Source organism: Phyllopteryx taeniolatus, chromosome 5, assembly GCF_024500385.1.
Source record: "Phyllopteryx taeniolatus isolate TA_2022b chromosome 5, UOR_Ptae_1.2, whole genome shotgun sequence".
Lineage (NCBI taxonomy): Eukaryota > Metazoa > Chordata > Actinopteri > Syngnathiformes > Syngnathidae > Phyllopteryx > Phyllopteryx taeniolatus.
Window position 1 is genome coordinate 11225405 of NC_084506.1, and position 26006 is coordinate 11251410.

At 44.8% G+C, this 26006-nt stretch overlaps 1 protein-coding gene across 2 annotated transcripts in view; it reads left to right on the forward strand.

The window, feature by feature from the left end:
• necab2 (N-terminal EF-hand calcium binding protein 2) overlaps positions 1–26006 on the forward strand; it is a 198834-nt gene that overhangs the window by 145219 nt on the left and 27609 nt on the right. For both annotated transcript variants that reach the window (XM_061773637.1, XM_061773638.1), the window contains exon 8: positions 10081–10160. In XM_061773637.1, coding sequence (XP_061629621.1) covers positions 10081–10160 — 80 coding nt within the window. The remainder of the gene's footprint in view (positions 1–10080; positions 10161–26006) is intronic.

The following is a 26006-nucleotide window of genomic DNA, read 5'->3' on the forward strand; positions in this document are numbered from 1 at the left end:
TATTCAGCCATGAATGTTGGGGCTGTTGATGTGGTAAAAATAACGCAGTAGAATAAAAGTACATTTATGAGTATAGGTACATTACAGTTTAAACTGAGTCTTAAAATGAGGGGGGAAAATCTCAGGAACAATGGCCACCATGCGCAGTAAAAACACAGTGATTACAACAAGGAATTAAATTCTTATTTTGCTGTTTTCCCTCCATACAAAGCAAAGATAAGGATTAATGAAGAAATATGGAAAGAGTAGTACTGACTCAGTTGTTGTTTTGTAAGCCATGGGCATGTTTTGGTGACAGTGCAAAAATCTAATGCAAATATGGTTTTCAACTATACTGAACTCAAAATTGGATTTTTGCTGTCAAGATATTTGGCAACATCTCCAGTTTCCATATGCACGCATGCCGTAGTACAAGTGTTCAGTCACAACACTCATCCCTTAAATTAGTTGCCTTTTCTGTTTTATAAAGTGGTTGCTATGGAAACTGGATTAGCAGACTTTGGATCATCTAACCGTTTAATATTTGATACTCTGCATAAGCTTACATAGCAATAATTACACTTTAATTGGGGTGAGCACTAAATATAAAATAAAAAGACGATGAATAAACACACTATAATGTAAAATAAATTAATAAACCACCACCCTCACCTCCTTCATCATTTGAAGCCTACAGAAGTATGTGAAAAGTTATCTTTTTTTCCTTCTTTTTTTCTCTTTTCTGTTTTTGTTTTTCTCAACACATTCCTAAATCTAGTGTCAGCACTGCACAGGGTCAACACTGGCTGTTAAACATGTAAGATGTACAATGTACCGGTACTTTCGCAATCAAATTTCAATACAAGCAGTTTTCATAACTATCACCATATTGCAGCACCTCTAAGCTAATTTCGAAACCTGCCTAACACATAAAATAGAAGGTGCAGAGTTATACTTTTGAGCCATCTAATTTGACTATGACTGATGTAAACATCAAGCTGGTGGCTGGCACACAATACAAAAAGTTAAATGAGGTGAATTGGAAATGACTAAGTATTGTTTAATTGAGGAGAATGTCAATAGGTAGGCTGCTCCTCTAAGCCATCTGCTAATTTTGAAGGCTATAATTCCTGACTCACTTTTATAATTGACCGGGGCACTTATTTTCAAAGTCCATCAAACTCACCACTGGGCTTTTAGGTCCAAGAGCCTCCATGGTTACCCGCTCTGGTTTAATTGATGAGAGTCTCTGTGTTGGTGTGGAGAACGGTATCTGCTAATTGACTGGCTGTTAAAGCCTTTAATGAAGAGTGGGCAGTCAGCTCTCCAATTTGCTGCGGGGAGCCATCAGGGGGAAGAAAGTGGAAGTGTGCTCAGGAGAGAGTGTAAGGTGGGGGTGGGAGCGGGTGATGACTGCATAGAAAGACAATTACACTGCAGTCAGAAATGGGGTGAGGGTGGGGGCTTGCTCTAAAGAGGTGGAATGATTAATGAATTTTTTCTCAGTTTATTTGGGTTCCTGCCATTCATGAGAGATTCAAAATTAGCTGTGTTTTTAAATGGGTCAGATTCAACTTTGTTGTCATTATAATTGTCTCAAGTATAAGGTAACAAAATATACATTGTGTAGTGGACACGACATAAAAAGATGACACCCAGCAACCCAGTCTGCGGCGAGACTCGCTCTTCCCACTGAGATAGACAACAATGGAGTGGTGAGACATAACTTCACATACAGACGCTAAATGAATCACCAGCCATGATCATCAGAAGCAAGACACAGACGTTTGGTTTGGCATGCCGAATTCTAAGTGAATTACCAGCACCCGGAGATCAAAGCGGAGACCAAAGATTCCGAGTTTGCACTGGAACGCTAAATGAATTAACTTCCACCACCAGCCAGCCAGGAGGATTTCACCAACAAATGCGTCTCCACCCTGCTGGGTACCACACAACTTAGCCAGCCAAGCTGTGAGTTTGGACAGCGACACCCACTGGCGACGGAACGGCACTGCAAATGCGGGTTCATTGAACAGTCTTTACCGGACTTGGCTGCGAGTTAATATTATAAGAACTTTACATGAACGCCACTAGTGACTGTATTTCTGCAAACTTGAATGTCTGATGTCGAATCTGTTGTCAACTGAACCAGATGAAATGTTTCACTCCACACACACAAATACCACATTGAAAATAGTAGTGTTCTCAACAATCACATAACATTTGAAACATTCGTTACAGGGATTAAAGAGGATGAGCGTGGGACAATGCAAAGCGTGAAAATGGTCTTGTTATCTAAATCCAATAATTAATATTCTATTCCACTGGTTATAAACCATGAAATAATCCCAAAATGGAACATTTTTGGGCTCCTTTTTTTCTTTTTCTTCTTCCTTTCCACCAAATCCACCTGTTCCCGGTGCGGACCGGGCCGGCCAAACACTCGGAATCTTGAAACCTCTGGCTGTCTAGAACTCTTATCAAAATTTCATAAAGTGTAGCAACCTTCAGATTACGACTTTCAGAATGAGTTTCAACTCCCACCTCCGACAGAACTTTGCTCATGTTCTGGGGGAGGCGCGGGACATCGAGTCCGAGTGGACCATGTTCCGCGCCTCCATTGCTGAGGTGGCCAACCGGAGCTGTGGCCGTAAGGTGGTCGGTGCCTGTCGTGGCGGCAATCCCCGAACCCGTTGGTGGACACCAACGATGAGGGATGCCATCAAGCTGAAGAAGGAGTCCTATCGGGCCTTTTTGAGGCAGCTGATGGGTACCGACTGGCCAAGCGAAATGCAGCTCTGGTGGTCGCTGAAGCAAAAACTCGGGTATGGGAGGAGTTCGGTGAGGCCATGGAGAAAGACCTCCGGATGGTTTCAAGGAAATTCTGGTCCACCATCCGGCGTCCTAGGAGAGGAAAGCAGTGCACCACCAACACTGTGTATAGTGGGGATGGGGCGCTGCTGACCTCGACTCGGCACGTTGTGAGTCGGTGGGGAGAATACTTCGAAGACCTCCTCTATTCCACCGACACACCTTCCCATGAGGAAGCAGAGTCTGGGTTCTCTGAGGCGGGCTCTCCTATCTCTGGGTTTGAGGTCACCGAGGTAGTTAAAAAGCTCCTCGGTGGGAGGGCCCCGGAAGTGGATGAGATTCGCCCGGAGTTCCTAAAGGCTCTGGATGTTGTGGGGCTGTCCTGGTTGACACGCCTCTGCAACATCGCGTGGACATCAGGGACAGTGCCTCTGGATTGGCAGACTGGGGTGGTGGTCCCCCTTTTTAAGAAGGGGGACCGGAGGGTGTGTTCCAACTACAGGGGGATCACACTCCTCAGCCTCCCTGCTAAGGTCTATTCAGGGGTGCTGGAGAGGAGGGTCCATCGGGAAGTCGAATCTCAGATTCAGGAGGAGCAGTGTGGTTTTCGTCCTGGCCGTGGAACAGTTGACCAGCTCTACACCCTCGGCAGGATCCTCGAGAGTGCATGGGAGTTCGCCCAACCAGTCTACATGTGTTTTGTGGACTTGGAGAAGGCGTTCGACTGTGTCCCTCGGGGAGTCATGTGGAGGGTGCTTCGGGAGTATGGGGTACCGAACCCCCTGATACGGGCTGTTCGGTCCCTCTACGACCAGAGTTAGAGTTTGGTCCACATATCCGGCAGTAAGTCGGACTCGTTTCCGGTGAGGGTTGGACTCCGCCAAGGCTGCCCTTTGTCACCGATTCTGTTCATAACTTTTATGGACAGAATTTCTAGGCGCAGCCAACGCGTAGAGGGGGTCCGGTTTGGTGGCCTCAGTATTGCATCTCTGCTTTTTGCAGATGATGTGGTTCTGTTGGCTTCATCAAACCGTGACCTACAACTCCCACTGGAGCAGTTCACAGCCGATTGTGAAGCGGCTGGGATGAGAATCAGCACCTCCAAATCTGAGACCATGGTCCTCAGTCGGAAAAGGGTGGCATGCCCTCTCCAGGTCGGGGATGAGATCCTGCCCCAAGTGGAGGAGTTCAAGTATCTTGGGGTCTTGTTCACGAGTGAGGGAAGAATGGAACGGGAGATCGGCAGGCGGATCGGTGCAGCGTCTGCAGTGATGCGGACTTTGTATCGGTCCGTTGTGGTAAAGAAGGAGCTAAGCCGAAAGGTGAAGCTCTCAATTTACCGGTCGATCTACGTTCCTTCCCTCACCTATGGTCACGAGCCGTGGGTCGTGACCAAAAGAACAAGATCCCGGATACAGGCGGCCGAAATGAGTTTCCTCCGCAGGGTGTCCGGGCTCTCCATTAGAGATAGGGTGAGAAGCTCGGTCATCCGGGAGGATCTCAGAGTAGAGTCGCTGCTCCTCCACATCGAGAGGAGCCAGATGAGGTGGCTGGGGCATCTGATTTGGATGCCTCCCGGACGCCTCCCTGGTGAGGTGTTCCAGGGCACGTCCCACCGGGCGGAGACCCCGGGGACGACCCAGGACACGACTGGGAACGCCTCGGGATCCCCCCGGAAGAGCTGGATGAAGTGGCTGGGGAGAGGGAAGTCTGGGCATCCCTGCTAAAGTTACTGCCCGTGCGACCTGACCTAAGCGGTAGAAAATGAATCTATGGATGGATAGATATAACAAGCCAAAAGAATTAGCTCATGAATTTATTAAGAATAGTTGATTACGTCCCACAATGAAGTCAGTTTTTCAGTAAAAGATGTTGACAGAATCGTATTACATCCATGTGAAGCACCAGCAAAATATCTGCTGTAAAGATTTTACTGATTTTCTCTGTTCACTGGATCATTGAATACCATTTAAAGTTTATTCAAAGAGACATGGCAATGATGATGCATTTTATATAAATATTTGTAAAAGTCATTAGTGTTTATATTGATTATTATATTTCAAAATGTTATAAATAAATGAAAAAAACAAAAGAAAGTACAATGAAACCTAAACTGGCATTCAGTATAATAATGATAAAATAGATGAGTTAATTTTGTTTGTTTGTTTTTTTTTTCAAACCACCCTTAACAAAATTAAACATGGGGTATGATAATTATTGCTTGATATGAAGCATGAAATCAATGAATCGTCTATAAAAAGCTCTAGTAATTGTAGGTGATGCCCATTCTCAGTATTCAATCTTAAGTACAAAACAGAGAGCTGTACAAGTTCGGAACATTAATATTAATAATAAATAATTAATAAATTTAGTGAATTTCATTTGAATATGATACCTATTATCACGATAGACACACCATAATTGTTCCTGTTGACTATCTTACAGTGTACAAAACAATAATAAATTTATGAACAACATATTTAACATATTTAACACTCGGTTAGTAACAGCGGGTTAAGAAGCAAGCGTGAACAAAAGCAAAGAGGAGGCGGGAGTCAAAGGTTAAACACCTAGGAGGTGTGTCTAAGAGACGGGGAAACTGGAGAGCACCACGCCCATCGACTTAAATTTTGGTCTACAATTTAGCCATAAAAATGGTGTAAAAATCATATATTAACATGAAATACTCCCAACTTTGTACTCTTACTCATAAATCAAGCATATAGAATGATTGTTTCAACTTCAGTCTTGGCAAATCAACTGCTTATTGTTCAATACAACACTTTTTGGCTTCAAATCAAGAGGAAAAGTTCGGGTTTAGACTTTAATAAGTGTTAAAATTATTTCTCTTGGTCTCATTTTTTGATCCCACAAAAGCCATTGTGGCATTTGAACAAAGGTATGTAGATTTTGTTATATCCACTGTGGATATGTCAACATGGGTGTCTATTTCTACAGATATGTAAAGGCTTTGAACATGCTATGACTATGATTATGAGTGATATTGTATGATAGCTACACTATACAGCACAGGTGTCAAACTCAAGGCCCGGGCCAGATCCATAATTTTATGTGGCCCACAAAAAAAAAACATGTGTGTCAGCAATTCTTGCTAAAATCAGTACCAAAATTTCACATTTTCATAGGTAATAAATAATCACGTTATGATATAGCAAACATTTTTGGTACCAAAACCATTTTTACAGGAACTTGAACAATAGTTGAACCAACCATTATCCTCCAATTCTGATTAACTAGAATGTGGCCCGTGACAAAATGAGTTAGACATCCCTGCTGTACAGTATAATAACAATACAGTATCTACAGTTTATTTTACAATATGCAGAGCAAATTGCAAATACTGTATTGGGGTAGAAAAAAAAACATTATAGAGACCCACTCACTAAAGAAATTACTAATACTTTATGACCCAAAACAGCACAGGATTTATTAGGGGACCTATTAAGCTAAAAACAAAATCACTACTCTGTACTAAAAAAATTTAAATGTATTGCATCCCATTGGTGGATGGGTCATGTAATACTTTGACTTAATAGTTGTGAATCTAACACTGCATCCACCACAGATATTTTTGGTGGGAAGAAGAGGGAAGAAGCTGTTGGAATGTCTACTAGTTCTAGTTTGCATTGATTGGTAGCGCCTACCTGAGGGAAGGAGCTGGAAGAGCTGGTGACCGGGGTGCGGAGGGTCCGAGAGGATTTTGCACGCCCTTGTCTTAGTTCTGGCAGCGTGCAAGTCCTCAATGGTGGGTAGGGGGATACCGACAATCCTTTCAGCAGTTTTGATTGTCCGTTGCAGTCGGAGTTTGTCCTTTTTTGTAGCAGCACCAAACCAGACTGTGATGGAAGAACACAGGACTGATTCGACTACCGCTGTGTAGAACTGTCTCAGCAGCTCCGGTGGCAGGCCGTGCTTTCTCAGAAGCCGCAGGAAGTACATTCTCTGCTGGGCCTTTTTGAGGACTGAGTTGTTATTGGTCGCCCACTTCAGGTCCTGAGAAACTGTAATTCCCAGGAACTTGAAGGTCTCGACGGTTGACACAAGGCAGCTGGACAACGTGAGGGACAGTTGTGGCGAAGGATACCTCCTGAAGTCCACGATCATCTCTACAGTCTTGAGCGTGTTCAGCTCCAGATTGTGTCGGCCGCACCACAGCTCCAGCTGCTCCGCTTCCTGTCGATATGCAGACTCGTCACATTCCTTGATGAGGCCGATGACAGTGGTGTCATCTGCAAACTTCAGGAGTTTGACAGTCGGGTGCGCTGAGGTGGAGTCGTTCGTGTAGAGAGAGAAGAGCAGCGGAGAGTGGACACAACCTCTGGGCGCCCCAGTGCTGATGCTGCGTGTGGATGAGGTGGCCTCCCCCAGCCTGAGCTGCTGTACCCTGCCCGTCAGAAAGCTGTAAATCCACTGGCAGATGGCAGGTGAGATGCTGAGCTGGAGAAGCTTGGATGAAAGGAGTTCAGGGATGATGGTGTTGAACGCTGAGCTGAAGTCCACGAACAGGATCCTCGCGTAGGTCCCTGCACTGTCGAGGTGTTCTCGGATGAAGTGCAGTCCCATGTTGACTGCATCATCCGCAGACCTGTTTGCTTGGTAGGAAAACTGCAGGGGGTCCAGCAGGGGACCTGTGACACTCTTGAGGTGGTCCAGCACGAGACGTTCAAAGGACTTCATGACCACAGATGTCAAAGCAACAGGCCTGTAGTCATTCAGACCTGAGATTGCAGGTTTGTTGGGGACTGGAATGATGGTGGAGCGTTTGAAACAGGATGGAACTTCGCACAATTCCAGAGATCTATTGAAGATCTGAGTGAAGATTGGAGCGAGCTGGTCCATGCAGACTTTGAGGCAGGATGGGGACACATGGTCCGGGCCTGCCACTTTGTTAATCTTTTGTTGTTTGAAGATGCGTCTCACATCCTGTTCATGAATGGTTAACGCAGAAGTCAGAGGTGTGATTGTGGTCGCGGGTGTGGCCGGGTGGGTGTGTGGTGTGAAAGTGTCCTTTCCAAATCTGCAGTAGAACGTATTCAAGTCGTTGGCTAGTGTGCTATTGTTCTCAGCTTGGGGGGGATCGTCGCTTGTAATTAGTCAGCGATTGGAATGCATGCCAGACTGATTTAGAGTCCATCCATCCATCCATTTTCTGAGCCGCTTCTCCTCACTAGGGTCGCGGGCGTGCTGGAGCCTATCCCAGCTGTCATCGGGCAGGAGGCGGGGTACACCCTGAACTGGTTGCCAGCCAATCGCAGGGCACATAGGAACAAACAACCATTCGCACTCACAGTCATGCCTACAGGCAATTTAGAGTCTCCAATTCATGCATGTTTTTGGGATGTGGGAGGAAACCGGAGTGCCCGGAGAAACCCCACGCAGGCACGGGGAGAACATGCAAACTCCACACAGGCGAGGCCGGGGATTGAACCCGGGTCCTCAGAACTGTGAGGCTGACGCTCTAACCAGTCGGCCACCGTGCCGCCCTGATTTAGAGTCGTTTGCGCTAAACTGTTTTTCCAACTTTGCTGCATAGTTTCTTTTTGCAATGTTAATTTCTTTAGTCAGCTGGTTTCTAGCTCGATTATACAGGGCCCTGTCCCCTCTCTGATATGCGTCCTCCTTAGCTTGGCGAAGCTGCTTAAGTTTAGCAGTGAACCACGGCTTGTTGTTGTTGAATGTGCGAAAAGATTTTGCACAAACCTCTTCACAGAAACTGATATTGGATGTGACAGTGTCCGTATATTCATCCAGGCTGCCAGCTGAATTTTCAAAGACACTTCAGTCTGTGCAGTCTAAACAGCTTTGAAGTTCCATCTTGGCTTCATTGGTCCACTTTTTCACTGTTTTCACTGTAGGCTTCGCGCATTTAAGTTCTTGCCTGTACGTCGGTATTAAGTGAATTAAGCAGTGATCAGACGAGCCCAGGGCTGCACGAGGAATTGCACGGTATGCGTTTTTTACCGTAGTGTAGCAGTGGTCTAAAGTATTATTTTCCGTGGTAGGACAGTCGATGTGCTGGCGAGCGTGTTAGCTTGAGGCGGGATGTTGGCTGCAGTCAGGATGATGCGAACTCACGTGGCGAGTAGAATGGTTTTGTTGGGTAGGGAGCGTACATTCGCGAGGTGGATCGACGGGAACGCCAATCTGTGTCCTCTCTTGCGGAGTTTCACCTGAATGCCGGCTCGCTTCCCTCTGTGGCGCCGCTTCCGTCTCCATGCGCCGAAAACCTCGGACGCCGCTCCGGTGAGTAACTCGGGGAAAAAACTGAGCGGATTTGCGAAAGTTGGTGACAGAAAGTCCGGAGTAGCCTCCTTGATGGTTAGCAGGTCTCCCCTTGTGTAAGTGATTCGTGTAAGGTCTCCAAAGACGGACGAAAAACACAAAAACAATACTAGAGAGCGCCTTACCGAGGCGACCACACTGGTAGGCGCCATCTTGCCAATTACAGTAATTTACTGGCAACGATGTAAAAAAAATTAAAATAATTGTAATTAATATAAATTTTAAAAAATACAGTAACTTTCTGTTTGTATTGTGTGAAATCAACCAAAATCACTTAATGCAGTGGAAACTACATTTAATTACTGTACTGTATAATCACGCTACAGTAATTTACTCAATGGTATGTGGTAAATAACAGAATTTACAGAAATGTCTGACAGTGTATGTATGTGTCTCTCATTCAGTAAAACAGTTGTGCTCATACGTTTACATACACTGGCAGAATTTGTGAAATGGCATTTTGGGCGAAAATATGACTGACGACTGAACAGGGACAATCTTATTTTCTTTGCTATTCTTCTGTAAAATGTCTTATAGTAAAATAAAATAAAGAGACTTGTTTTGACTGATCACTAATGTTTTCTTGAAAGAATGGTAGACATCTTACAAATTCTGCGATGGTATGTAAAACGTATGAGCACAACTGTATCTCCATCAAACACAACACCAAAGTTTATTTGATTGTCAGAAATTAGCGGCAAAAATTCTTTAAGGAACGCAGATGCAAATGAAGCATCAGAAAGACTGCAGTGGTTGTAATTAACTTGTCACAAATGGATTTGCAGTATTTCATGAATAACAGGTTTATTCTTCAATAAATTTCGATGGGAGTGAAATGCAAGACTCCAGTTGAGCGCCAAAACTGTAGGTGCAATCTATAAATAAGTGTTCGAGTATATATTCTTTTAAAATGTATGCTTGCTTATGCGTGTCCGTGTGTGCGTGCATGTGTGTGTGCATGCGCGCATCTATGTTTGTTTGTCGCAGGTGCAGTGGAGGTAAGGAAAGAGGGTCTGGAGTCTCAAATCAATCGCCTATCTGAACTCATTGGACGACTGGAGAATAAAGTAAGAACCCATCCAGACATGTACATATTGTACATGTCTATGTGTCTCCACTCATCCTGTAACTGATACTCCTCATGCTCCTGTGCCTCACTCACCATTAGTGTCCACTGACCGATGTCAGCAGCTACATGGAATTTGATATCTATTTTAAGGCATTCTTTGCCATCTTGTTGCTATAAATGTATATGTGTTGGTTGCAAGAAGAGTAAAAAAAAAATAATAATTTAATTTTTAAAAAAAACCTTTGTAGAGGATTGAAGCAGGTTTGATCTCAAAAGCAGAAGGAGGAGGGCTTTTTGGTCCAGTAGAGAACATGTTGAGCCTAATGGAGCCTCAGCAGACTCAGGTGTTTCTCAACAAGTGAACCACACCCCAGAAGGATCTGAATAACGGCAATGTCCAGTTCTAGAGGCAGGAACAAAGCAGATAAATCACTCAAAATGCAAATAGATTTGGACCTCCAAGAGAGTGCAGTAATGTAAAGGGTTGCACGGTGTCTAATGTTACATTTCATTGCATTGTTATAAAGACCCATGTTGATCCATGATTCTGGTTTCTTCGTCAGCTTTACACCTTTACCCGTTGTATAATTGCCTACACCCCAAAACCCTCAGAGAACCTATACTGTACAGTACTGCACTTTAGTGGTTAATCGTTACGATTACGTGGTTTGAAACACCACCATTTTTCGGATTTAGACAGGATTTTCGTTACTATGATGCCATTATACAGTATTTTGCAGTCGTGAGTTCATCATCTGAGGCACAAAGCGAAATCCATACAGATTTATTCAATTCAAGTGTCCCCCAAGTACAGGGTAGGCAACGAAACAAATTCATTGAAATCTTGTCAAGAAAATTGTTGGTCTGTCTGTCAGACATTAAAATCTTTGGATCACAGTTATTGGAACCTTTTTTTTTTTTCATATATAGACAACAACCACTTACTGTTCATGGGAAAACTATATACAGTAGTACTCACTTACAGTCTGATTTTCAGTGTCTCTTTGCACAAATAAATAAAAAAAATTGTGCTTCATTTTTTTCTAACCGACTGGTTAGAGCGTCAGCCTCACAGTTCTGAGGACCGGGGTTCAATCACCGGCCCCGCCTGTGTGCAGTTTGCATGTTCTTCCCGTGCCTCCGTGGGTTTTCTCCGGGCACTCCGGTTTCCTCCCACATCCCCAAAAACATGCATGGTAGGTTAATTGTCAACTCTAAATTGCCCGTAGGTGTGAATGTGAGTGCGAATGGTTGTTTGTTTGTATGTGCCCTGCGATTGGCTGGCAACCAGTTCAGGGTGTACCCCGCCTCCTGCCCGATGATAGCTGGGATAGGCTCCAGCACGCCCGCGACCCTAGTGAGGAGAAGCGGCTCAGAAAATGGATGGATGGATGGATATATATATATATAGGCGGCACGGTGGCCGACTGGTTCTGAGGACCGGGGTTCAAATCCCGGCCCCACCTGTGTGGAGTTTGCATGTTCTCCCAGTGCTGCGTGGGTTTTCTCCGGACACTCCGGTTTCCTTCCACATCCCAAAAACATGCATGCTAGGTTAATTGAATACTCTAAATTGCCCGTAGGTGTGAATGTGAGTGTGAATGGTTGTTTGTTTGCATGTGCCCTGCGATTGGCTGGCGACCGGTTCAGGGTGTACCCCGCCTCCTGCCCGATGATAGCTGGGATAGGCTCCAGCACGCCCGCGACCCTAGTGAGGAGAAGCGGCTCAGAAAATGGATGGATGGATGGATATATATATGTGTGTGTGTGTGTGTGTGTGTCTGTGTGTATATATTCAATTTATTCTCATTTTATAATTGTATTATTTATAATTAAAGTAGAATTAATTAACCAAATATTTATTCAAGTAAAGCATTTTTAAATGTTTATATATTTTATTTTAGAAATAGTCAATCAACCAATTATTTAATGAAACCAGTGTAATCAAAATAAATAAAAAAGAATGATAAATTGTATGTAGGATGAATTATAGAAATATATTTATCAATTAATTTGAGGAAAAAAAGCTAAATTAATGCAACAAATATGAGAGCACTCTTAATAATGTTAACGCTGGCAGGATTTAAAAACAGGGCGAGTGGTACTTGGCTTTGCAAACCCCTGAATTAGAATGACCCTAATCTGAGCAGCAGCCTGTCTATCATAATTTAACGAAACAAAAAATATCAGATGAATGATTTCTACTGCCGTTGTTTGTAATCCTGTGGAATTCATCTTTGATTTTTATTATGGATTTGTGCCCAGAGAAGACCACCATTAAAGTTTTCAGCCGTTTAATGCAAGGGTGACACTTCACCAGTGTGTCCATTCTTTCATGCAAAACTGTATGGTCTGAATCGCCACAGAAAAGTCATGTTAGGAAAAAAAAATGTCTGTACAATGCACAATATTTGCACCAATGTCAGCCAAGTCCGTAGTGTGTCAGATTGGAGATACAGTCTATGGAATTTTATTAAGATACATGATTGAGTTTGATGAAAAGTGATATAGTATGATCCGAAATTAAATGAGTTTGCAGTTTGTTTGTTTTTTTTTGTCCTGTTCGGCTGTTAGGTCAAGCAGAATGGAAAATCTGTATCCCTTTTGTGCCGAAACAGTTTTACTGTGTCACAGTGGAGTTTTTAAGCTTCCGCTGTGATATTATAATTGAGGTTTATTGAGAATCAGACTTGATCAGTCGAACAGAACAAAGTTTCTAGAAGGGAGAGAGAAACAAAGACAAAAGAAAAAGCACTAATTGTAAACAGGATGAGAGAAGTAAATCATTACATTATCTACAACAATGAAACATTAAATATGAGTCTTGCATGGGGCTGTAGTGCTACACCCTGTAAGGGAAGGACAGGGCAACATAGAACAGGACAAGGACAGGAGAAGAAGCATGCAGGACAAGGGTCGTGAACCTGTACAACAGAAATGTGGTGGCATTAATTATGAATTATTAATTATTATAAAAGTGTACAGGACGAGAGTATAAGTGAGGGGATACACAAGCTATTTGCATATTCATGAGTTATTTGTTGCAGTAAGTGCGTGACCCCACACCCAGTGAAAGAGTCCTAGGGGTGTGTGCCTGCGGATACATGCAAGTGAATTGATACCGTTTTACATGCACAAAGACTGACAGAAGTGTCCTGTAATTGCTGTGGCCGCACGACGGCGGCTGAGGACCCCACCCAATCAATCGAGGGGCGGGATCAGGCCCAGGGGTCCACCCGAGAGCAACCTGGAGGACGGGACACGTCCCACACCGAGGGACCCAGGGCGGTCCGCCGGCCTCACCGAGGCACCCCAATAACCGTCCGCCGCAGGGACCCAATGCCACCCCACCTCACTCACCACCCCACACGCCCTGCCACCCCACCCCTCCCTCCACCCCCAGAGATAAGTGTATCCATCCATCCATTTTCTGAGCCGCTTCTCCTCACTAGGGTCGCGGGCGTGCTGGAGCCTATCCCAGCTGTCATCGGGCAGGAGGCGGGGTACACCCTGAACTGGTTGCCAGCCAATCGCAGGGCACATCGAAACAAACAACCATTCGCACTCACAGTCATGCCTACGGGCAATTTAGAGTCTCCAATTAATGCATGTTTTTGGGATGTGGGAGGAAACCGGAGTGCCCGGAGAAAACCCACGCAGGCACGGGGAGAACATGCAAACTCCACACAGGCGGGGACGGGGATTGAACCCCGCACCTCAGAACTGTGAGGCTGACGCTCTAACCAGTCGGCCACCGTGCCGCGAGATAAGTGTATGTGGTGCATTAAAACATGGGGAGTGTGTGTGATGCATTTAAAATCCATGGGGGCAGGCAGAGCGGAGGGGCAGGGCACACGGACCGGCAAACAGCACAGACGTACTGAAACCCAATGCGACACCCACAGTGTATGTGCTCAGATGTGATTAGTAAGAAATATATACAGTGGATGGTGTGAGTGTGTGCTAAGTGAGTGATTAAGAGGCATGGCTCCCGCAGGTCGGGCCCATTAGATCGGACAACCACCGATGAAGAGGGCCACCCCACCCAGACCCTGCACCCCCCCGACCCCCCCCCCCCCCCCCCACACACACACACACATCAGCACCCACTACCCGCCCTTGAGCGTGGGAGGTTGACCCCCCAAACCAGGCAGGGAAAAGAACACCACAGCCCGAAGGGGACCGCCCGGCTCCCCCACGGGAAGAGGAAGAGGCGACCGCAGCGGTACGCAAGGAACGGAGAGAAAAGGAGGAAGCAGGGCCGAGGAGCGACAGTGGTGCCCCACCGCCCCCACCAGCAGCCAGAGCGGGGGACCCAGGTGGGTGCCACCCACGGAACATAGGCGAATCACCATCACACCACCATCACTCCCCAGGAGGTCACCCCAGTGATTCCCCCCACCCCCGAGATCAGGAGGGAGTGAAAAATATTCCCTCCCCCACAGACTCCGGAACTGCAAACACGGGGACAAGAGGAGAAGATCCCCACAGCATGCATGTGTCTTTTCAACATTGCAAACCGATCTAAAATGTGTGAAAATAAAAAGAAATAAATAGAATATTAATAAAACAACAACAACCTCGACAACAAAGAATAAAGAATTCCATTGTTTACTTTCACACTTATGAAAATAGTCTCGCTATTGTCAAATGTCAGATGGCACCCTACTCAGGAAAAGGAATCAAGAGTCTAGATTTAGCATGTTGAGGAAAGGTGACCAGCTGTATACGTATATGTCTAATTGATTTTTTCGTTCTGCTGATATTTTTTCTAACGCAATATATTCTGTGATGAGATTTGTTTGTTTTTCCAGTTTAATCAAATTGTTTTCTTAGCGGTAGCTAATGCGACAAGTAATGATTGTGAATACTTATTAGTGAGGTCAGTTATGCTTAAATCGCCAATTATGCATAATCTTGGGGAAAGTGGAATCCTGCAGTTTAAAATATATGAGTTTTTTTATAACCAAAGCCCAAAAGCATTGAATTGGTGTACATTCCCATATAGCATAAAAATAGGTGTCTGGGGTATTTTTGGTGCATTGTACGCATATATTAGATGGAGAGAAGGCCATTTTATGCATAGTGTACTGAGTAAAGTGTGTTCTATGGAGCACTTTATATTGTATAAGCTGTAGATTTGTGTTTTTTGTCATTCTAAACGTTACAAATCTGTATCCAGTAGCTACGGTCAGCAGACATGGAGAGGTCTTCTTCCCATTTGGTGATTGGTAAGTGCATTGATTTAGTACATGAAATTAATCAGAATCAGAATCTTTATTTGCCAAGTATGTCCAAAAAACACACAAGGAATTTGTCTCCGGAAGTTGGAGCCGCTCTAGTACGACAACAGACAGTCAATTGACAGAGAACACTTTTGAGACATAAAGAAATTGACAACAAAAAAAACAGTCACTGAGCAGTAAAGGGTTGCTAGTTATCTGGTAATGCCGGTACATTATTATTATTTTTTTTTGACAATTGTGCAAAAAGATGCAGAGTCCTCTAGCACTTAGAGCAGTTCGAATGACTAATATTGCAATAGTCCGGTGCAATGACCATTGTGCAAAGGGCCCCGAGACTTCAAGGAGTGTATGCGGTTTAAAATGACGAGTAGTGCGATAATCTGGGACAATGTTGGTTGTGCAAATGTTGCAGATACTCCTCAATCAGTGTGCAAATGGAGCAGATGCTACTCTGGCATGAGTGGCCAGTATTGGTCAACAACAGATATGCAAATAATTCAGCGTGGCGAGACAACTACAGTGAGTGCACGAGTAATGTATAATTGGCCCCACAGAAATGTGACAACGAACTCAAGTCAAAAAAATTGCCAGCTTGTTGTAATGGAATTATAGGTTAGGTGTTTAAGAAGTTGATCGCAAGAGGGAAGAAGCTGTTGGAATGTCTGCTAGTTCTAGTTTACATTGATCGGTAGCGCCTACCTGAGGGAAGGAGCTGGTGACCGGGATGCGGAGGGTCCGAGAGGATTTTGCACGCTCTTGTCTTAGTTCTGGCAGCGTGCAAGTCCTCAAGGGTGGGTAGGAGGGTACCGACAATCCTTTCAGCAGTTTTGATTGTCCGTTGCAGTCGGAGTTTGTCCTTTTTTGTAGCAGCACCAAACTAGACTGTGATGGAAGAACACAGGACTGATTCGATGACCGCTGTGTAGAACTGCCTCAGCAGCTCCGGTGGCAGGCTGTGCTTTCTCAGAAGCCGCAGGAAGTACATTCTCTGCTGGGCCTTTTTGAGGACTGAGTTGATATTGGTCGCCCACTTCAGGTCCTGAGAAACTGTAATTCCCAGGAACTTGAAGGTCTCGACGGTTGACACAAGGCAGCTGGACAACGTGAGGGACAGTTGTGGCGAAGGATACCTCCTGAAGTCCACGATCATCTCTATAGTCTTGAGCGTGTTCAGCTCCAGATTGTGTCGGCCGCACCACAGCTCCAGCTGCTCCGCTTCCTGTCGATATGCAGACTCGTCACCATCCTTCATGAGGCCGATGACAGTGGTGTTATCTGCAAACTTCAGGAGTTTGACAGTCGGGTGTGCTGAGGTGGAGTCGTTCGTGTAGAGAGAGAAGAGCAGCGGAGAGAGGACACAACCTTGGGGCACCCCAGTGCTGATGCTGCGTGTGGATGAGGTGGCCTCCCCCAGGCTGAGCTGCTGTACCCTGCCCGTCAGAAAGCTGTAAATCCACTGGCAGATGGCAGGTGAGACGCTGAGCTGGAGAAGCTTGGATGAAAGGAGTTCAGGGATGATGGTGTTGAACGCTGAGCTGAAGTCCACGAACAGGATCCTCACGTAGGTCCCTGCACTGTCGAGGTGTTCTAGGATGAAGTGCAGTCCCATGTTGACTGCATCATCCGCAGAACTGTTCGCTAGGTAGGCAAACTGCACGGGTCCAGCAGGGGACCTGTGACACTCTTGAGGTGGTCCAGCACGAGACGTTCAAAGGACTTCATGACCACAGATGTCAAGGCGACAGGCTTATAGTCATTTAGACCCGAGATTGCAGGTTTCTTGGGGACTTGAATGATGGTGGAGCGTTTGAAACAGGATGGTACTACGCACAGTTCCATAGATCTATTGAAGATCTGTGTGAAGACTGGAGCGAGCTGGTCCACGCAGACTTTGAGGTAGGATGGGGACACATGGTTTGGGCCTGCCGCTTTGTTAATCTTTTGTTGTTTGAAGATGTGTCTCACTACCTGTTCATGAATGGTTAACGCAGAAGTCAGATGTGTGATTTTGGTCAGGGGTGCGGCCGGTTGGGTGTGGGGTGTGAAAGTGTCCTTTTCAAATCTGCAGTAGAAGGTATTCAAGTCGTTGGTTAGTGTGCTATTGTTCTCAGCTTGGGGGGATCGTCGCTTGTAATTAAGTCAGCAATTGGAATGCTCGCCACACTGATTTAGTCGTTAGCCCTAAACTGTTTTTCCAACTTTGCTGCATAGTTCCTCTTTGCAATGTTAATTTCTTTCGTCAGCTGGTTTCTAGCTCGATTATACAGGGGCCTGTCTCCGCTCTGATATGCGTCCTCCTTAGCTTGGCGAAGCTGCTTAAGTTTAGCAGTGAACCAGGGCTTGTTGTTGTTGAATGTGCGAAATGATTTTGTTGGTACACACACATCTTCACAGAAACTGATATAGGGTGTAACAGTGTCCGTATATTCATCCAGGCTGCCAGCTGAATTTTCAAAGACACTCCAGTCTGTGCAGTCTAAGCAGCTTTGAAGTTCCATCTTTGCTTCATTGGTCCACTTTTTCACTGTTTTCACTGTAGGCTTCGCTCATTTAAGTTCTTGCCTGCACGTCGGTATTAAGTGAATTAAGCAGTGATCAGACGAGCCCAGGGCTGCACGAGGTATAGCATATATATATATAGGTATATATGCGTTTTTTAGCGTAGTGTAGCAGTGGTCTAAAATGTTATTTTCCCTGGTAGGACAGTCGATGTGCTGCTTGTATTTAGGGAGTTCGTGTTTGAGTTTAGCTTTGTTAAAGTCCCTGAGAATAATGAGGGGTGAGTCTGGATGTTTTTTTTCAATTTCGTTGACTTGTTCGGCGAGCGTTAGCAGTGCGGCGTTCGTGTTAGCTTGAGGCGGAATGTAGACGCCAGCCAGAATGAATGATGCGAACTCACGCGGCGAGTAGAATGGCTTACAGTTCGAAAACAGCGACTCCAAATGCGGGCTGCAGTGTGTGCTGAGCTCCGTGACGTCCGTACACCATTTTTCGTTGATATAGAAGCATATCCCGCCGCCCTTTGTTTTCCCCGATGATTCCATGTCGCGGGCCGCTCGATGAATATGGAAGCCGGGAAGCATGACGGGGCCATCGGGTACAGCGTCGCAAAGCCAGGTCTCCGTAAAGCACATGGCGGCGGAACGTCCGAAGTCTTTACTGGTCTTTAACAGAAGATGAAGCTCGTCCATTTTGTTGGGTAGGGAGCGTACATTCGCGAGGTGGATCGACGGGAACGCCAATCTGTGTCCTCTCTTGCGGACTTTCACCTGAATGCCGGCTCGCTTCCCTCTGTGGCACCGTTTCCGCCTCCATGGGCCGAAAACCGCGGACGCCGCCCCGGTAAGTAACTCGGGGAAAAAACTGAGCGGATTTGTGAAAGTTGGTGAAAGAAAGTCCGGAGTAGCCTCCTTGATGGTTAGCAAGTCTACCCTTTTGTAAGTGAGTCGTGTAATGTCTCCAAAGATGAACAAAAAACAAAAACAATACTAGAGAGCGCGTTACCGAGGCGACCACACTGGTAGGCGCCATCTTGGTCCAATTTATAAACTTTTGAGAGATTTCTTTTACTTCGCGGGAGAAGCTTCATTATTTGCTTGCCAAACTCCGGCAGTTCGAGGGTGCTCTGGAGTGTTGGTATTTTTTTTATTGCTGCTTTTCATTTATTGTATTGAAGAAAGTTTCCGGCTGTTATTTGGAATTCTTGGAACAGTTCATCACATGTCCTAAAAACATTATTGTTAAATAGTTGTTGTAGGTGGTTAATTCCATGTTGTTCCCATGTACTAAAATGAAGGGGTATATTATTAATTTCGAAATCTGTATTATGCCAGATTGGGGAGCTAATTGAGATCCTGTCGATTCTAAACTGTGCCACCAGCTGTTAAGGTGGATGCAATTATTGGATTCTTGAAACATTTATGGCGTTTAAGACAAGTAGAAATAAATGGGAGTTTTAGTAGTATGATGTTGTTGCAGTCTGTTTGTTCCAATTCTAGCCAAGAATCACATTGCTCACTGTGGTACAACCTTTTGATGAGGTATTGTAATTGGTGAGCTAAATAATAGTGTTTAAAGTTGGGAGCATTTAGGCCTCCCTTCTGTTTACTTTTCCGAAGAGTGGATAGACTGATTCTATTTCAGTTTTAAAACACTAGCAAGACTTGATTGTAACCTCACTTAAAATTACTGTCGCATGTTTTGACTGCATTAAAATGCATCTTTGTGTTATTTTTTACAAACAGGGTTTAACAGTTAAACAGTCACTTTTAGTAGTGCATAGTTAAATTGTTGTTGTTTTTAGTTGTTAAATTACTGCTTTTGGTGGCAATCTGGCACCCTAACTCAGAATGGTTAGAGTGATGTATCCTATTAATCCCACCTGCAGGCTGTTTGTCAGTGTTACCTGGTCCACTTGTAGCATGTACTGCATAACATCTGTAGTGATGTCATATTCCCCAATAGTTATGGTATGATGATTGTGCCAAGAACCATTCTGTGAAATTTAATTCTGAAACTAATCTGTATTATGCCAGATTGGGGAGCTAATTGAGATCCTGTCGATTCTAAACTGTGCCACCAGCTGTTAAGGTGGATGCGATTATTGGATTCTTGAAACATTTATGGCGTTTAAGACAAGTAGAAATAAATGGGAGTTTTGGTAGTATGATGTTGTTGCAGTCTGTTTGTTCCAATTCTAACAAAGAATCACATTGCTCACTGTGGTACAACCTTTTGATGAGGTATTGTAATTGGTTAACTAAATAATAGTGTTTAAAGTAGGGAGCATTTAGGCCTCCCTTCTGTTTACTTTTCTGAAGAGTGGATAGACTGATTCTATTTCAGTTTTAAAACACTAGCAAGACTTGAATGTAACCTCACTTTACTGGTTAGCTTTACAGAGTATATTACCATGGTGACTGACTCCGGCTGGCAACCAGTTCAGGGTGTACCCCGACTCCTGCCCGATGATAGCTGGGATAGGCTCCAGCACGCCCGCGACCCTAGTGAGGAGAACCGGCTCAGAAAATGGATGGATGGATGTATAATGACACTGCTCGTTTCACACCCCAACGTCACATATTGGCTTACATTATTTTCTGGCATGTGTAAAGACGCTCCCCACAGAGAGCCTTTATACCTTTATATGGCCGCATATTAGTGTTAAATTCATTATATTATGTACCGTGGTAAATATGTGTTGAATATTTAATATCCAACTGTGCTGACTTAAAGCTGCGGAAAATGGAAGCTAAGTTAAGCCCATGCATGTCCCTGCAAGACACTAATACGGCTCTCTCTAATAACATCCAGCATAGTGATATAATTTTAGTGTGCAACAACATTTGTACAAGCCGTGCACACAACTCTGAATATCAGTGTAGGGACCAACACAAGTGCTAACACAGCATGAGAGATTTCCAGGTTTGTCCACTGTTGACTACTAAAGTATGTGATCAGGTGTTGGTATAAAAGTGATATTCTTCTTACTACAAATCCGCGTACAGAAAAAAAGATATATTGAAGGTTTTTGTTTTGTTTTCTGTCTTCTAATTTCAGACAGGCATAGAATATGCATGCTACTGCAAATCACAATCTCTATTCTCTATTGCATTTCACTACCACTGTAGTGGTTCACTTCCCTGACTTCAATGCCAGCAGTGTGGGTTCAGCTCTGACTCCGACGTTGGTAGACCAGGTTTGGTTTTCTGCATTGTGGACTCAGAGGAACTTAAAGCTTCCCACCCTCTTCCCCTCCTCTCCATTGATGTAGCGTGGTGGTGTACTCAGTGCTCCTGGATTTTCTGTCCTTTATCATCTCTTTCGTCTTGACTGTATTCAGATCCACATTGTTAATTTCATACCATAGCCAAGATGTCAGACCTCCTCCTTGTAGGCGGACTCATCGTTGTCTCTGATCAGTCCTACAAGGGCGATGTCATCAGCAAATTTGCCAGTGTTGTTTTGCTGGGGTGAATGGGAGAGCAATCATGTGTGAAAAGGGGATAGAGGAGGAGATCCTTGACCCGCTGTATGCAAATAGTAAGGAAGCTTACAATGCATCACCCACATGTTGACCGATCAGATCACAACCTGGTCCACCTTCGTTCCTGCTATACACCCTGTGTCCTTAAGCAGGCAGTAACCACTCGGTCATTCAGAAAGTCGACACCACAGGACAGAACCTTCTATGTCTGCACAAACTTGGACGTTCAGAAGGTCATGCCTTCTGTAGGGATATGATTGTACAGTTGAGGACTGTGTGGTGCGCTCCAGAAAATATGCCCTGGATCACCTGTGACATCAAAAGGCTCCTCAATCAGAAAAAGGCAGCCCTCAGCCCGGGGGGCAAGGAAAGGTGCAAGTAAATGCAATGGGAACTTAAGGGGAATGTGCGGCAGGTTAAGAGGGATTATAAAAAGAAAGTGGAGCAGAAGCTGCAGAATAACAACACCAGTGAGGTGTGAAGGGGAATGCAGACCACCGGCTACAAGCACATGAACAGCCAGGTAATAGATGGATGGATGGATGGATGGATGGATGGACTGCACGTATTCAAGAAGGTCAATGGGTTCTACCGCTTCTTTAACAGGTTCGACTCAGTGGTCGGGCTCCAACCTGCTCATTTCGGCCCTGCCTCAACAGCTGACTTATTTTACTCTCTGGTAACAGCCCCGCTCCCTAAATCACCTCCTCTTAACTACAGCAGCTCTAATACTGCAGAGGAATTACTTCTCTTACTACGCCCCTCTCTACCCCAGACATCTTACGCTATGGACCCTCTGCAGTTCATGTACCGTTTGGACAATGCTATCTATCTGCATTGTACATAATCCTACCTGAATGAGTTAGGGAAACAAGTGGGAGGTCACATTCTTTGACTTTTCAAATGCTTTTAACACCATTCGGTCTATGTTACTTAAGGCCAATTCATGCTTTCGGCATTGCACATCCGTAGACCGCAGACGCATATGCCGTTCCATTCATACTACATTTCAGAATGTATGTCAGTATCCGTTCCATAAACGTGCATTGGTCCACACATCCCTGTCCCACGCATGCACATTTAATCAAAATGGAGACTCTACAAAAGCAAAAAGAAACAGAGCTCCTGTCTCTTGTATTTGTCTGAAGAGGAGAAAAAAGTAACATGAAGATACAATGTGAACTGGACGTGAATACAAGGGACAGAGAATTCAGCACAAGAAATGAGAGGCATTGACAAGGAAAAGCATCATCAGTACTTTTGGTACTTTCTTTCGCAGCTCTGGCGCATGCATGGGTGACCCACTTTTATAATTTCAGTCCATCACATGCACAACCGTGCACCCTTTGGATCCCTACATGCAGAAAGTATGAATTGGCTTTCAGAGAGAAGCTAAGGAAGAGGGGTGTGGCTCACTCCTTTACCACCATGATCTTTTTCAATTTGTCAGACTGGGTGGGTGTGTTTCTGTGATGATGGAAAGTAGCCCTGGATCACCGCAGAGGATGTGGTGGATGCGTACCTGTTCACCCTATACACCCCAGATTTTAATCACAACAGAGAGACCTACCATATTCAAAAGTGTTCTGATGATACCAGAACTGTGGCATGTGTGAGGAAAGGACGGGAATGCAGAGTACAGGGAGTTAGTGGGAGCATTCAGTGACTGGAGCGAGAGGAACGGCCTACTTTTGAACACCACTAATACAGAGGAGCTGATCATCAACTTTCGCAGGGCCAGGCCACTTCTGCTGCCTGTCAATATCTGGCGCCAGGAAATCGAGGTGGTGCAGACCCACATACAGTATATACAAATACCTGGGTGTGCACCTGGACGATGCACTCTACAGGAAGGGCCCGAGCAGGATGTGTGCAAGTGTACAAATTATGTCCTGAGGAGATTCAGGTCCTTTGATGTCTGCAGGAAGATGCTGCTCATGTTCTTCTGGTCAGTGGTGGTGAGCAAGATCTTCTATGCTGCAGTCTGCTGGTGTGGCAAAATCACAGAGAGAGACATTAAGAGGCTGGACAAGCCGCTTAAGAAGGCTGGCTCAGTGCTGGGGAGGAGCCTTGACACCCTTGAGACCGGATGCAGGACAAGCTACTGGCCATCATCGACAATGTTAATCACACTCTTCACCTCAACTTGTGGGGAAGAACAGCAGTCGCAGCGGGCAACTCATCTCCATACATTCACATATTGAGCACTTCAGGAGGTCCTTTATCCCCACAACGATTAGACTGCATCTATTTTAACAAAACAGAGCTACTCAAATGTATCTAACCTAACTTTTTTCACTTGTTATTGTCTTAAAAAAAAAATGATTTTCAAACCATAGGCAACAATTATGCCATACGGCTCCACGAAGCTGGAGTTTTACAACACTTCTCAAACAGTTGAGCATTCAAGAACATTAATAGATTTTTTCTCAAGCTGTTTTCAACATTTTTAATTGTTTAATAATGTAGGGATAGAGCAATTGGCTGGTGACCAGTTCAGGGTGTCTTCGCCTCCCGCCCGAAGTTAGTTGGGATAGGCTCCAGCACGCCCGCGACCCTAGTGAGGATAACCGGTACGGAAAATGGATGGATGGATGGATGGATGTAGGGACAGACCAATAGTATCGATTTATGAAATTGACCATATTTGGACATATGGAGTTTCTGTCCGACAGAGACGATATGTACCTGTAGGTATTTTTGTCCATCAATTGTGAGTTGGGAGATGCTTGAATATCCTTGACGGTATTAATAAAGTATCAATCAATCAACACGCCTCCGGGCAACGGAAAATTAGGTCCAATAATTGTATTCGTCATAGGGATTCGTTGGAGCCATGCTTTTTCCGGTCCCTCACCTAAGACCTGTTTGCCCTGGGTTACAGTATAGTGGCATAAAGCCCTCGACAGTTTAGCTCCTAGGATCATTGGGACACACAAACCCCTCCACTACGATGAGGTGATAGCTCAAGGTTTAGGTTGTGCTTAATAATTTTCAATATTGTGTTTTGAGTAATACACAAAATCAAAAAATAGTTGTTTTGACGTTTAGTTTCAATTTTAAAAACTCTAGCCCATTATATGATCAAATGTAATTGTTGATTATTTAAAGAAATGTATGCAGTGTAAATTGTATAGACTACAATATTTAGGGAAATGAACAAAACGTAGCCTATGTCTAATAATTTCGATCACAGTGTATAAATGCCCTGTGATTGACTGGTGACCAGTCCAGGTCATCTTTACACAGAAACAAACAAAAAAATATTTCTTCTGTTTGAATCTATCCATCCATCCATCCATTTTCTGAGCCGCTTATCCTCACAAGGGTCGCGGGAGTGCTGGAGCCTATCCCAGCTATCAACGGGCAGGAGGCGGGGTACACCCTGAACTGGTTGCCAGCCAATCGCAGGGCACATAGAAACAAACGACAATTCACACTCAATTTCACACCTACAGGCAATTTAGAGTTTTCAATTAACCTACCATGCATGTTTTTTGGGATGTGGGAGGAAACCGGAGAGCCCGGAGAAAACTCACGCAGGCACGGGGAGAACATCCAAACTCCACAGGCGGGGCCAGGGATTGTACCCCAGTCCTCAGAATTGTGAGGCAGACGCTCGAACTAGTCGGCCACCATGCCGCCTGTTTGAATCAACCTTTGTAAAATAGGGCAGCGTACCTTCAGATAGTTTTTCACTTTAGAGGTTTTGCAAGGTTGCTGCATTTTTTTTTGATGGTTTCTTTGTAGCATCTCTAACAGATCTTTATGTGCTTCCAAATTGGACATTCCAAGCATGATAGGGAATAGCAAAAATAATTGCTTCAATGAATATGTATGTATTCCAGAAGAAACATTTTATTGACATTTTGTGTTGGGGCGGCACGGTGGAAGACTGGTTAGAGCGTCAGCCTCAAAGTTCTGAGGATCCGGGTTCAATCCCCGGCCCCGCCTGTGTGAAGTGTGCATGGTCTCCCCGTGCCTGCGTTGGTTTTCTCCGGGCACTCCGGTTTCCTCCCACATCCCAAAAACATGCATGAATCGGAGACGCTAAATGGTAGGTTAATTGACAAATTTCCCACAGGTGTGACTGTGAGTGCGAATGGTTGTTTGTTTGTATGTGCCCTAAAATTGGCTGGCAACCAGTTCAGGGTGTGCCCCGCCACCTGCCCGATGATAGCTGGGATAGGCTCCAGCACGCCCGCGACCCAAGTGAGGATACGCGGCTCAGAAAATGGATGGATGGATGGATTTTGTGTTGGATTACAAATCCAGCAGGCTTGACATTATATCTGCTCTTGTCATGGCTCAGAAATGTAGCTTTCTCGAGCCATTTGAATATTTATTAATTTTGGTTTGTTCTGGTATTACCAACTTGAATCTGTATTAAAATTGCAAAAGAAAGATCATCACGTGAAGAGGTTTTACAAAATGCATACGGGATAGCAGGGCATGAATGTGTGATGTCTGAGACACAGCTATTGCCTTTATTTCACTTAATTTTATTTTGTTACAACTGAATTTCTATGCCTTTCTGTTTTGAGTTTTTTATTTGGACGAAAATATTTACTCTTGATGTCACCTGCATGAAAAAGTATTCAAGTGTACTAGC